At 66.3% G+C, this 13,179-nt stretch overlaps 1 protein-coding gene across 1 annotated transcript in view; it reads right to left on the bottom strand.

Moving 5' to 3' along the window:
- PTGDS (prostaglandin D2 synthase) overlaps positions 1–879 on the bottom strand; it is a 3,199-nt gene extending 2,320 nt beyond the window's left edge. Inside the window, exons 1-2 of the mRNA XM_024762244.1 lie at positions 699–879; positions 1–26 (exon numbers count right to left, since the gene is read on the bottom strand). The exon at positions 1–26 is cut by the window's left edge and continues 135 nt beyond it. Coding sequence (XP_024618012.1) covers positions 1–26; positions 699–812 — 140 coding nt within the window. The 5' untranslated portion in view covers positions 813–879. The remainder of the gene's footprint in view (positions 27–698) is intronic.
- Between the last annotated feature and the right edge of the window lie 12,300 nt (positions 880–13,179).

The following is a 13,179-nucleotide window of genomic DNA, read 5'->3' as shown; positions in this document are numbered from 1 at the left end:
CCGCCCTTCCCCCCCCTCCCCTCCCCCTCCCCTCCTCTCCAGCCCGGCCCCGCCCCCTCCACTGGGTCCGGCCTTGCCTGGCCGTGGAGCTGGCGCCAGAGGGCGCCGAGGCCGTCCCTGGAGGGGTCGGAGCAGGGCGCGGGGCTGCGAGACCCACTCCGACTGTTCCCACAGCTCCCGAGGGGGAGCGCGCCGCCAGCTGTGTGTGTGTGTGTGTGTGTGTGTGTGTGTGTGCGCGCGCGCGCGCAGTGGGGGGAGGGTCGCGAACGCGCGCGCACTCGGTTGCTGTGGCCATCCCCTGGGGCCGCCCTGGGCAGCATCCCCATCTTCACGCTCGCCCACGGAGGTGTGTCCTGGGACCCAGGTGTGGAAGGTGTGCCTGTTTTCCCTGGGCATCGTGAGCTCGTTGGGCTAACCGTGTTGGGTCAGGGATGACGGGCACGCAGGTGATCCGCGTGTCTGCATGTGCCATGTGGGCGCTCGTGGACACAGGTTCTTCCCTGCCAGTTGGGGGTAATGTACCCAGATCTTGGTTGGCGAATTGCCCGGGAAGGCCTCTCATGGTCAGCCTCCTCCTGCCGGTCCAGCCCTCCTTCCCTTCAGCACCCCCTTCCCAGGGAGAAAATTGGGCCCCAGGGAGCACCCTGCTCCCTACACAGCCCTGTCCCGCCTTGGGGACCCGGCGAGGAGCCCCTCACCTTGTCCTCTTGGAAGTTGGGCTGCAGGGCGGCCTGGGCCTGGGTTGGAATCTGCAGGACCCCCAGGATCCCCAGCAGGGCCAGCCCTGTCCACAGCATGTTCAGAGCGGCCATTCTCCCAGAGCTGAACAGGCAGCGCAGGCAGAGAGGCAGGCAGGAGGCGCGGAGGCCACCGGGGAGACCCCTATTTATGGGCCTGGCTTGGCCTCCACCCAGGGCACAGGGACAGCCCACTGGAGGCTCGTGATGTTGGGGGCAGGACAGGACAGCTGAGCCCAGCGGCAGCTGAGCCCCCCACAGGGCTGCTTATGTAAGAGGCACTGGCTAGGACAGGCCTGGGCGCTGCCACAGCAGGGTGAGCGGGGGCGGGCAGCCGGAGGCCCCTTCGTGGCTGGTCCTTTTTCCAGTCCCAGAAAGACCCGCCGCGGCAGCCTGGATGGGGGCAGGGGGCAAGAGCCTCGGTGCTGCCCTGCCTCTGGGGCCTCTGGTCACTTCCCACCGGGGACTGGGAACACCCCGCCCCCAGCCCAAGCCCTACCGCTGTTTCGTCTCCGAGCCTGGCGATGCTGGGAGGGGAAGCGGCCCCGTTTACACTGTATGAGTTTGATCCTGAAAGGCCCAGCAGGCCCCGGGGTGATGGGAAACTTGGGCCACGGTAAAGAAGCCAAATCTGCCCCCACAGAGGCCGAGGACCAGATGTGCTGGGCACAGCTTCCCCCGACGGCCAGCTGTCGGGGTTCTGGCTGGGGCCCCCTGGGCACCTCTTTCAGCCCGGGGCCCCTCTGGCCTTGGGCGTAGGCCCATCCCCCACACCACGCATCCCCACCTGCACCAGTCCCGCCCACCCTGTGGAGCTCAGCCTGTCCTGTTACCCAGGGTGCTGAGGCTGGTACCTCCCCCAGTGGCAGTGGATGAGAGGGCTGCCTCCCTTCAGAGGCCTCTCTGGGTTGATGGGGTCCTGGGCCCTGTTCAAATCTGGCAAGTGTCACCTGTCCCCCTGGTTCTGTCCAAGGCCACCCCAGGCCAGCCAGGGCCTCAGCACAGGACTGAGTGGGGTCAACGGCTCTGAGCAACAGTGAGTGGGGTGGGTGCGAGTATCTGGGGTACGGGCTGGGAGGGATGAAGCTGGGGAAGGAGGTCCCGTGTGTGGTGCAGACACAGAGGGGACGCAGCTGTGGTCGGTGAGGGGACAGGGGCTGATCACCCCAAGACACAGGCCCGGCTCCCAGCAGGGTGCGGGCTCCCGTCCCAGTGCCTGGCACCTTCCGCCCGGGAGCTGAATTCTTGGCAGCCCTGGCCTCGGGCTTTGGAATGGCCCCAAGGCGGCCGGAAATGATCGAGGGGGAGGTGTGGGTCAGGTCAACTGCCTGAATGGGACCAGCATGGGCCCTGCCACTCACATAGTGGGGGCAGGAGGGTGGGCATCAGGCCCACGGGGGTCCTGGTGAGGTCAGGGTGCCTGCAGCTAGGCCCTGGCTGGACCCCTCCCTGGGGCTGTGAGGCCGGCATGTACCGCCCTTTGTCGCCCCTCCCCAGTGGCCCAGGGGTCTGGGAGCGCAGACTCGGGTTTCCTGAGGGGGGCACCAGGGAGCTCTCTCAGCGGGGCTGCCTGGGGGAGCCGCTGGGTGGGCAGTGCCATGCAGAGAGTCTCCTACTTTCTCACCGGTGCTGGGGCTGTGGGAGCCTTTGATGTACGAGGCAGAGGCCAACATGAAGTGGGGGGGCGGGGGCAGAGAGAGATAGGAGGCACCTGCCGAGGGGGAGTGTGATGGGGGATGGGGGTGGAGGTAAGGAGGGCAACGGTGCAGGGGAGGGGGCAGAGGCAGGCCTGAGACCCCCACCCCTCTGGCCTGGCCTCCCATCAACTCCCGCCCCTCAGGCACTGTTCATGCTCTAGGCCGTGTGGGGACAGTCTGTCAGAGCAGGCAGGAGTGGGGACGGGTGCCCAGACCTTGCACTGCCCCTGGGCTACCCTGGGAACCCCGTTGCAGTGCTGGGGCCTTCCGTGGGCAGGGCTGGGCTGAGGCTGGGGCCCTGGACTCCTCCCCCACCCCAGGCTCTCCCTCAGGTGCCCCTCCAGCCCCTTACCCAGTCCTCCTGGAACTCGGGCTCCAGGGGACCCTGAGCAAACTGGGGTTGAGTGGGGGCTTGGGCCTGGCCCAACCTCAGAGGACCCAGGGCACTATTTCAGGGCCCAGGAAGTGGGTTCCTGGGCAGCTGCGGGGCCTGGCAGGTGGAGGAGGGGTCCCCCTGAGAGCCCTGTTGATGGGGACACCTGGCATCGGCCCCCCAAGGGCCGATGAGTCCCTTTTGCCAGGTCCAGGTAGGGTTGGGCCATTGCCAGCAACTCCTGCAAGATTTCTGCCCCTTTCTTCCCTTCCCCTGGGGCTGTGCAGGACGGAGGCTGGGCACAGGAGCGAGAGGGGGATCCCACAGGCACCAGGACCCCCTCTGTGCCCTCTGCACCCCTCCGTTCTGCTCTGAGCTTAGCCCTGCGTGTGGTCAGCAGCGCCGGCTGGGCCATCTCCACCCTCCAGGTGGTGGGTACGTGCTGGACATGGGGGTGGTGAGGCTCCTCCTGGCACCCACTGAGCGCCGAGTTGCCCGGTCCTGGCAGACCAGGGGCTGCTCCCTGGGTCTCAGGGGGACAGGCAGGTGGGGTGTCTGAGAGGGCAGGGTGCCTGCCCTGAGCCCGGGAGCCAGACCCTGGCCTCTCAGGAGCCCACTCCCAGCCCTGGCACCAGGAGAGACCCCCGGGAGGCTGACCTGGGGTCCCCGCCTTAGGTTCCTCTCCGTCTCTGGCCCATCGCAGAAGCTGGCAGCTCTGGATGTGGCTGGGCTCAGGCCTTTCATGGGCCTGGGGGCCACGTGAGCCGCAGACATGGCTGCTCAGTGATCAGTGGAGCTGAGGCTGCAGTTTCCCTGGAGCCCAAGACCCAGGCGTGAGGGGGGATGGGCATCTGCCCGGGAGGGAAGCTGCTGGGCTACAAGGGTGCCGGGAGTTGGCCTGGACCTTGAGAGGTCACTGCTGCCAGCCCCCTGCTTCTGGCCCAGCAGGTCAGAGGCAAGCCCGGGCCCAGGCCTAGGCTTGATCTCCTTGGGGGGCAGTGACGGGTCCCAGTCCCCAGGCAGTATCCCCCAGAGATGGCTGGCCCTTCAGAGCTGAGGCTCTCCCAACACCTGGTGGCCTCTCACTGACCGGTGGCTAATGGAGTGTCTGCTGGTCTTGGATTGGGGATTCACAGGGACCTCACGGACCCCACCTACTTGCTGCTTGGCCGTCAGTGCCACCAGCCTGCGGGAAGGGGCTCTGAGGGAGCACTGAGCTGGTGGGCAGGGGAGGCCCCACTGGACCCCACCTCACCCTTCAGGCCTGTGCCCCGCCCTCCAGAGGTGGCTCACAGCCCCGGAGATCACCCCATCCAACATGCTCCTCCCATGGGGGGATCCCCAGCCAGTAGATTTTAAGTAGAAGAGGGGCAGCGCCCGGGGTCACCTAGAAGCTTCTAGACAGAATACTCCAGAAAATCACCGAAGGCCTCATCCCCTTTCCCTGCCCACTTTCCCAGCTCCTGGACTGGTCCAGCCTCCAGGGCTGCCCTGGGAAAGACCCGAGGCAGCCCGGTGGAGAGATGGCCAAAGCGGAGAGTGGCCGTGCTGCCTGGTGGGGCACTGGGTCTGCAGCGTGAGACCACCAGGGCTGGGTACCGACGGGACAGCCAGCTTAGGGCTCCTCCGGGTGCAAGCAGCTCTCCACACCTCCGCCTGGGATCCCCAGAGGATAGCTGCTCTGAAGTTTAAGGAGGCACCCCAGACTCGGAGTGTCCCCAAATGAGGCCCTCTCTGAGTTTCTACCCAGACCACAGGGGGCCCACTCTTCCCCCTGTGCTGGCCCGGCCTCTGTCTCTTCATCCCCTCTCTGCTTTGGGTTGGCCACTGTCGACACCTGGTGATGACCGTGTCTCCACCTGGCGTCTTCTTTCCCAGCCCAGGAGATTGGGCTGCCCCAGGAGCCAAAGCTGGGGGAGGGCCGGGGGGTGGGATGAAGCACGGCTGCCAGACCCCAAGGGGCCCAAGGATGGTCACGGCCACCCCGAGGCTCCTGCTGGCCAGCAGGAGCCCAGGGCCGGCTGGCTGCCTCTGGAGAGGTAGAGGGGCTGCAGCATTCTGCCTTAGAGAGGGGCCTGGCAGGGCTGTGGGGAGAGCGGCCTGCCCCCCACCATGGCCCGCAGCCCCCAGCCTCCCACGGGTGTGACACTCCGGATTGGGTGACCAGAGCAGGTGGCTTCCAGAAGCATCCAGCCCGGTGGGGGGTGGTTGGAGCTAAAGCATGTCCCCTCACCTGTGGAAGGCTGGGTGCACGGTCTCTGGGTAGGAGGGGCCTGTGGGCACCAGGTCTCCTGGGAGCATCCACGGATGGGCCCTCCTGAGTCACTGCGGCCAGGCTGGGCTGCCCCTCCCCCCGAAAGGACCCCAAAGCCAGGACTGTTTCTTGTGGGGGTCTTCCTCATCCAGGGCCTCAGTGGAGTCTCCTGATTCTGGAAGTTTTCTCGCCCCTGTGACCTGACCATGCCAGGCTGGCCCAAGGCGCTGCAGGATCTCCTGGTCCCGCCAGGGGAAGCAAGGCCACCCCTTGGGCCTGGGCCTGAGGTCCTTGGACCTGGGCCTAAGTATTCTCCTGCAGTGGGCACTCCTGCCTTTCACTCAGGGCCCAAGGTGACCCCTGGTGGGTGGGAGCCACGGCTCTGATCAAGGCCTGCAGCGGGGGGCACCTAGCAGGGGTGGTACTGGGCAGGGCTCACCTTGGTCAGGAGTGTGCCCAGCCCTTGGGGGCGGTTGCCGGGGAGTTAAGTGGGGACAAACGTCAGAGAGGACACTCAGGCTGCCCGGCCTGGGGCTGCGACCGGGGGCTCTGGGTGCCGCCCCTCAGCCCCAGGACGCCACTGTCGTTGTGCAGTCCTGCCGGCCCATCCGGGCACCAAATGTTTATTCCTGGTGCGGGAGGGGTGAGGGGGACAGATGTGGCCTCGGGAGACGAGGCACAGGCAAGGCCTTGACCGGCTGTGAGGATGGGGTCAGCCAAGGGCCAGGCTGGGCTCCAGAGGGGGTGGGTCCAGCATTTCACGAGGGCCTGGCCTGGGCCATCTGAGAGCGGGGAGGCCAGGCAGAAACGGGGCGGGCGCTGGAGAGCGGGAGGCCTGGGGCGCAGGGAGGGAAAGGGGCAGGGCCTCTGGCTGCCTCACCTCTGTAGGCACTGCCTGGGCCCCAGGAGGCCCCCAGTGCCCCAGCCTTCCTCACAGCCCCCTCAGGCCTCGGGAGACACTCGCTCTGTGAGGCCGGGGCGCTGGTCGGAGGGGCAGGGCCTGTTTGCACAGCCCCTGCCCCCAGCCCAGGCTCCTCAGGCAACGCCCGCGGGCCCCAGGCTCACTGCAGAATGGGCCGCCGGGCACAGAGGGCGTGCACGTGCCTGTGAGCGTGCGTGCACCCGAGGGCGTCCTCCCTGTGCGCACGTGTGCGTGTGTGGGTGTGTAAGTGGTGTACGCTCATACGTGAGCTCTGCGTGTGTGCGGTTATCACGTGTAAAGGGCCAGAGACAGGAAACACCAGGGACGCTGGGAAACGCCCCTGAAGTGAGGGGACAGGGTGGCCCAGGGCAGGGGGACTTAGGTGGGGAGGGGGTGGCCTGGGGTGGGGGGGCCGTGTGGAGGGGGGAAGGTGGTCGGAGCAGGGGCACCTGGAGGTCTGGGCAGAGGCAAAAGAGGTGCCTGGGTCCGGGGTCCTCGTGGCGGCCTGCGGCCTCCGCTCCGTGCTCCTGAAGCAGTTAAGGAAGGCCGGGTCGGGGCCTCTCTCACCTGCTGGGTCTCTTCTGAGGCCCTGAACCTAATTGTGTCCTTGCAGCGTTAACCTTTCATCTCAGGACTGCCCCCTCCCCAGCCCCCCAGCACAAGTCCCACGGGCCTGTCCCCTCCTTCCCTTGGTCACACAGACGGGCCCCTGTGCGTCCTCTCTGCCCTCAGGGTGACCCTCCCCTGCCCTGGCCTCCCCATTTGACAAGCTGTCCCCCCTCAGTCCCCTCCTCCGTGCCCTCGTCCAGGGCCGCCCTCGCTGTGCCTCTGCTTGGCTGCTGCCCTTGGGAGCTTCTGCTGCTCGACGGGTCCTGCCTGGGACCCTCTTCCCGAGCCCCAGCCCCCAGCCTTGCTACCTGGGTCCTGATGACCTCCTTACCAGGTGGACTGGGCCAGGACAGGCATGTCTGAGGTCTGGTGCCCACCCCAGCTGGGCACACAGCCCCTCCTCAGTGGACACTGCCGCCCGGCCCCTGCACCTCAGCCCCTCAGGCTCCCGGGCCCCTTCCCCAGTGTCGGCCCCCGGTGCCCCGCCCCAGCTACCGCAGACCTCCCAGCGCTGCTTTGGGGCAAAATGCAGTGTGGTCACGGGAGATGCCCAGCGTCTGGACAAACGCGACAAGTTTCTCCCTCAGCTCAGAATTCAGCTCCTTCCTCGGCCCTGTGACCGAGAAAGGGGTGAGTCCTGGGAGGAGCCTCCCTCCAGACTGCGCCCCTCTGTCCTCGTGGCCCTTGACCTCCACGTGGAGCGCCAGGGAGAAGTGCTGACAGCTATCTCCATCCTGCGCGTCTCCTCCTGCTGGTGGGGGGCTGCTGAGCATGGCCTCCCTCTGGGTGCCCCCCAGGCCCCCCCGGCCGCCCTGTGACCTAAGGAGCAGCTCTGGGCCCTTCCTGGGTGGGAGAGCCCCCTTCCAGGCCTCCGAGGGGTCCGGGTCTGGCCGCCCCTGGGGACAGGGCTGTGGACCCCGTGTGCGCGGGCTGGGGCCCCGTGGGGAGTGCTTGGGCGGAGGGAGGAGGGAGGAGGCCCCCGGTTGGAGGGGCTTTGGGGACGGGGGGCGGGGCAGGTGGGTGAACCGGGTCGGAGAGGCTTGGGTCCTTCCGGAACAGTCCTGTTGCCACACGTCTCCCGTGGCGGCCCATCCCTCAGGGGAGCCTGGCGGGAAGCCTGGCGGATGCAGAAGTCGGGTGTCCCGGGCCCGTCTCTCTGCCACCAGCCTGGACCTAGGTACCTTCCTCCTTCCAGCCGAGCTCTGGCTGCACCCACATGGCTCCTCTCCCCATTGCGGGGAGAGAGAGCAGGTGCGCGGCCCGTGCTGGCCGCCCTCCCTCGAGCTGTTGGCCTGCCCGCCTCCAGGCAGGGGCTCTGGGTGTCCAGCCGCACCCTGAGGAGAGAGAGGTGGTGGCAAAGCGACGGTCGTCCTTGAGCTTGAAGATCGCCGAGGCTGTCCTGAATCAGGACTGGTCCTCCCCGAAGGTGCTGCCTGCTGGGCCACGAGGGAATGCCGCCCCCGGAAACTGCACCGAGCTGGGGCTGAGCAGGCCCTGGGAGGCCCATCCCACACCGCCCGGGCATCCAGGAGCCAGGGGCCCTCTCACCGGGCAGAGGTCCCCGCGCTGGACCTGCCCCGAGGCACGAGCAGGGACCAGAGGCTCCCTTGGGTGTGGCAGGGACAGGATGACCCTGACCTTCCCGAGCCTCAGTTTCTCCATCTGCGCAGAGGCACCGAGATGTTCCCACCTCACCGGTGCTCCGAGGGCTGTGGCCTAAGGCAGGGCTGGAGTCGGTCTGGGCCCGGCTACACTCGCCCTCTTTCCTCCTGTCCAGGCGGGTCCCGGGCCTTCCGCCCTGGATGCCCACTCGGCCCACCTTCTCCAGGCTGTGCCAGGGACAGACCTTGTGGCAAGGCCAGTTCGGGCCCTGGGGTGACTGAAGCCCCGGGAGATGTTCGGGGCTCTGGGCCTGGGTCTGCCATACTCCCGGCAGGATGGTGCCACCCACAAGGGTCCCAGGGGCTCCGTTCTGAGCGAGGAGGCGGGAGGCCTGGGCGGCCGCTGGCCTGGCAGGCGGTGGAGGCGTGGCGGAGGGGCTGGCCTAGAAGCCCCTGTTAAAGGGTTCACCTGCTAGCCGCCACCCCAGGGCAAGCTCACCTTCCTCCAAATCCAGGAAGGGTGAGGTTTTGCCCCTTTGTCTCCTGGGTACAAGTGGGCCAGGAGGAGAGGTGTGAGAGTGAGAGCATCCAAGGAGGGCTTGGGGTGGGGAGGCTGTGAGGCCCCCCTTGGACTTGGCCCAGCGAAGATCAGACAGTGGGTCCTTTTACCCATCCGGCCCCGTTCTGGGCCCTGGTCCTAGAAGTGGGTGGGGCAGGGGCACCTGCTGAGTCTGCCAGCCCACGGGGACGTGCCCCAGCCTGGCCTCCTTACACTCACGTGCCCCCGGCCCCCTGTGTCCACTGTCCGAGCAGTCGCCACCCCACACTGGACATCAGGGTCTCCTGGGCCAGGACGCCTGCTGGGAGCGCCCAGCCAGGCCCGGGGGGTCACACAGGCACCTGAGCTGAGGGCCCACAGTGTGGAACCCGTCCCCGCCTGCCCGGTCTGGGAGATGGCTGAGTCGTGCTCTGGTCCCGGGGCAGGTGGCTGGGCGGTGGAGAGGGAGGGACAGAGAGGGTCAGCGCCAGGCTGGCCGGCCACTGACCCCGCTCTGCGCCCAGGTCCGGTCTGGGTCAGGGCCGCCTGAGGCCACCGCCGTGTTCGGCAGCCCCACACCCGGGGGAGCAGGCAAACCTCCTCTTTCCCGGACATGGCAAGGTCCGCTGCCCCATGGTGGCTGCCGGCTGGCCACAGTGGCCCCCACCCTTCCACTCCCGGAGTCCTGAACGGGTGCCCCTGGGTGAGGTGGACCCGGCCAGGGGGTGCCCCAGAGAGAACTCGGCCTGGCCACTGACCCTTGGCAGGGCAATTCTTGGGGGCCTGGGGGGATACAGGAGTTTCTGGGTTCGGGGCTTGGTGCCTGGACCCTGGGCGGGGGCAGAGCACACTCACCCACAGAGCCCAGGCCCGTGATGTGAACTGGCTCTCAGCATGGGACCTGCCCACAGAGGTGGCAGGCAGGTGGGGAGGGTGCAGGCTGGAGGGTCTGGGCACCTCCCTCTGGGCCTGGGGGGCTTCTGGACCCCCTAAGGCCTCAGGAGGGTATTCTCCTCTCTCGGGGCTGAGCAGTCCAAAGGGTCCCCTGGCCCCCGCCCGGAGCTCAGCCTGCATTGGCAGAACCAGAGCTTCTCACGGATCCTGGGTCTTTGCTTACACACCCAAGGCCCCCGCTCTCAGACACCCACTCCCAGGCCTGCTCCCCGGGAACCTGGGATCCTCTCGGGAGATGGGTCCCTGGGAATCCTGGCCTGTGTGCGGAGCTGTAGCCCCCCAGCTAGGGGCTGAGGGGCTTGGCCGTGCCCCAGGCAGGCCAGTCGCCTGAGCTAAGGGCACCCAGAGAGCTGGTAGAACCTCATTCCTGGTGTGTCTGGGAGCGTGTCTCTGGGAGAGATTAGCCTGTGATTTGGGGTCAGAGGAAAGCGGGGTTGGGGGTCCCCATCCAGCCCCCGGGGGCCCAAATAGAAAAGGTGGGGGACAAAGTCACTCCGCTGGAGCTGAGCCGTGACCCTCTTCCCCTGCCTGCGGACATCGGCGCTCCTGGTTCCTGTGCTTTTGGACCCAGACCAGGGTCTACACCTCCTCAGGTCTTCGGACTTGGACTGAATTGGGCCCCCCGGTCTCCTGGGGCCCCAGCTTGCAGACGGTGGACCGTGGGGCTTCACGGCCTCATAACCGCGTGAGCCCGTGCCTAGAATAGATTTCCCTCACAGGCATCTATACACATATCCTATCAGTCCCGTTTCTCCGGAGAGCACACAGGGGCTTGTAGACAACCCCGAGGGGTGGCTGATTTCAGACCCTGGGGCTCGGGGACTCAAGTGGGGGCGGGGCAGAGAGGAGGCTGCTACCCGGAGGCGTGAGCCTCGGGGAGGGGGCAGCCTGGATGCTCTGAAGGGCCGGTCTATCAGCAGACCAAGAATTAGTAAAATAATAGAATATCAGGCAAACGTCGAGGTTCGGGAAAGACTAATAACAGAGGTAGAAACCCGGGATGATTAATCGAGACACAGAGACAAGGCACAGATCAACACTGCAGGAATGAAAAAAAAGTCTACAGACATCCGAAGGATAACGAGAGGAAACCGCCACGAAGAGAGGGGGAATTTCCCAGCAAGCCCAGCAAAGTGGATTCAGGAAGAAAAAGTCTGAGCAGAAGCCGGACCCGTCGACAGATCTTCCCACCGCGGCACCACAACGCGGTCCGTTTTCCTGGGGGTCACTGACTCGCCATGTCCTGCACGTGTGCAAAGTGTTTGAATGATAAGATTTCTTTCCATAAACTGGAAATTTTAGGCTAGTTTTAGACTTACAGAAGAGTTGTGAAGGTTCCCATACACCCCCCACCCGGCTGCCCTGTTGTTAGCACGTCACGTTAGTGTGGAACATCTGTCACGGTTAATGAACCAGTGTTGACACATGATTAACTGAAGTCCGTGCTTTATCCCATTTCCTCAGTTTCCCCCAAATATCCTTTCCTGTCCCAGGACCCCATCTGGGAAGAGCACGACTGTCGGTCGTCAAGGCTTCTCAGGCTCTCTGGGCTGTGACAGCTTCCCAAATGCTCCTGGCTTTTGCTGACCTTGACAGTTTGGAGGCCTGGGCAGGGATCTCGTAGACCACCCCTCTGCTGGGATTTGGCAAAAAAAGCCGGGCGTGACTATGGCTTAGATGAGACGGGAGTTTGTTTCTCTTTGATGTAAAAGCCCAGAGGTGGTGGCTGGGGCCCATGTGGGGCCTCGAGGCTCTCTGGCCCTCCTGCCGGTGTCACCACCGTGCATGGCCTCTGCCCCAGTTGCTGGCTCCACCAGCACCACGGACAGGGGCGAGGGTGCCCCTCTCTCAGAAGGCTTCCAGGAGGATGCGAAGGTCACCACACGTCTGCTGTCTAGACTTAGCCGCGAGGCCAGGATCGGCTACCTGGGAAGCCGGGAATCGCAGTCTGCATCCCGCCTGGCCGTGTCGTTGGCTCACACCGAGCCCCACAGACAAGAAGGGGAGGCAGCTCGCACCCCTCCCCAAGGACGATGACCACAAGCCCCGCGCCAGGCCCACACCCACCCCCAGCCGCGCCCCGGCCTCTGGGTCTCGAGGAGCTTCTCAGAGTGCTGAGACCTGAAGCCTGAAGCCAAGGTGTCCCCTCCCGACAGCTGCCGATGTCCTGGCCGGAGGCTCTGTGTGCAGAAGAGGAGCAGAGGCTGGGCAGCCTCACTGGGAAGTGGCAGCGCTGGCGGAGGCCCTGGCGCACAAGGGACCAGGACGCTCTCTGGGGGGGGAAGGAAGGGGCTGGCCCGGTAGCCCCTGGTGCTGGAGGCTGGAAGTTGCTCCCTGGCCACTGTCTTCTGTGGCCGATCTCCCCAGTCACCCACAGTCCAGCCACCGCACAGGCCCAGAGGCCAGGACGACTCTCCTCTCCTTCCACGTGAGGTCAGCGTCCTCTGGGCCACGGCTCTGCGGCCCCCAGGTTCCAGGCCCTCCAGGGCACACCCTGACCCCCACTAGTCCGTGCCAGAGATCCGGGCAGACCCTCCCCATCCAGCGGCCAGCTGGGTCCCCACACTGGGCGGAGGCGGAGGCAGGCCACTGCGGAGGGGGGGTCAGCAAGGGCCTGTTTCAGTGGCTCACAGATGAGATACCTGGGGGGATCCCGGGTTAGAGAGGGACAGTCAGAAGATCTCGAGGGGAGGTGGAGTGCGGATGTGGGGTGCTGGGGCTCCCTTGACCCGTGGCAGGAGCAGAAGGGAGCCAGTGGCAGGTGGGGAAGGAGCCAGTGGAGTCCCAGGGGTGGTTGGAAACCCAGGCCTGGAGTCAGGACAAGGCTGCAGTCACAGGTGGTGACAGAATAGGGGGAGGGAGGGGCGGCTGGAGGCCTGTGCCTGGAGGCCCTGACACAGAGGAACCAGATTCGTTAGAGGCTGCAGAGAGGTGAGGCCGGAGGGGAAGCAGGAGGGCCGTGGGGTGAGGCCTGGGGGAGGAGATGGGCCACCGGGATCAGAGGTCAAGGGAGGCCACGGAGGTTACGGGCCGGCGGGACCCAGGCTCTGCCCACTCTGGAGAGAGGCGCGTCCTTTCCCGTGTGAGAACGCTGGGCACCGCCCCCCGCTGTCCCAGAGCCACGGGGACAGTTGTGCGTGGGACTTTGCCTGGCCATGGGGGATGGAGGCTGAGAGGCTTGCTCGGCCCTAATGGACGCTGGACTAGAAGACAGGACCGGGACAGGTCGGGAGGGGAGGGGCTGAGAGGTGGGCGAAGCAGGGGCCTCACTGCCCAGGCTGGGTTCCCATGGCCGAGACCTGGGCTCAGGGCTCCGTCCAGCTCGGCCACAGCTGGCCCCTCAGCCCCGAGGTCCTCTGGGCCTCAGGCGCTTGGCGGGGCCGTGGACCAGGGTCGCCGGCTGTAAGGATTAGGGAAGAGGTGGTGTGGGCACCGGGCAGGGAGCCAAGCGACGGGGCTGCAGGCGGCCGTCCTGCTGACTCCGGTCCGACTCG

Source organism: Neophocaena asiaeorientalis, unplaced genomic scaffold (assembly GCF_003031525.2).
Source record: "Neophocaena asiaeorientalis asiaeorientalis breed wild unplaced genomic scaffold, Neophocaena_asiaeorientalis_V1.1 scaffold78, whole genome shotgun sequence".
Classification (NCBI taxonomy): domain Eukaryota; kingdom Metazoa; phylum Chordata; class Mammalia; order Artiodactyla; family Phocoenidae; genus Neophocaena; species Neophocaena asiaeorientalis.
Note: the sequence above shows the minus strand (reverse complement) of the source record. Positions and strands in the feature narration are given on the sequence as shown.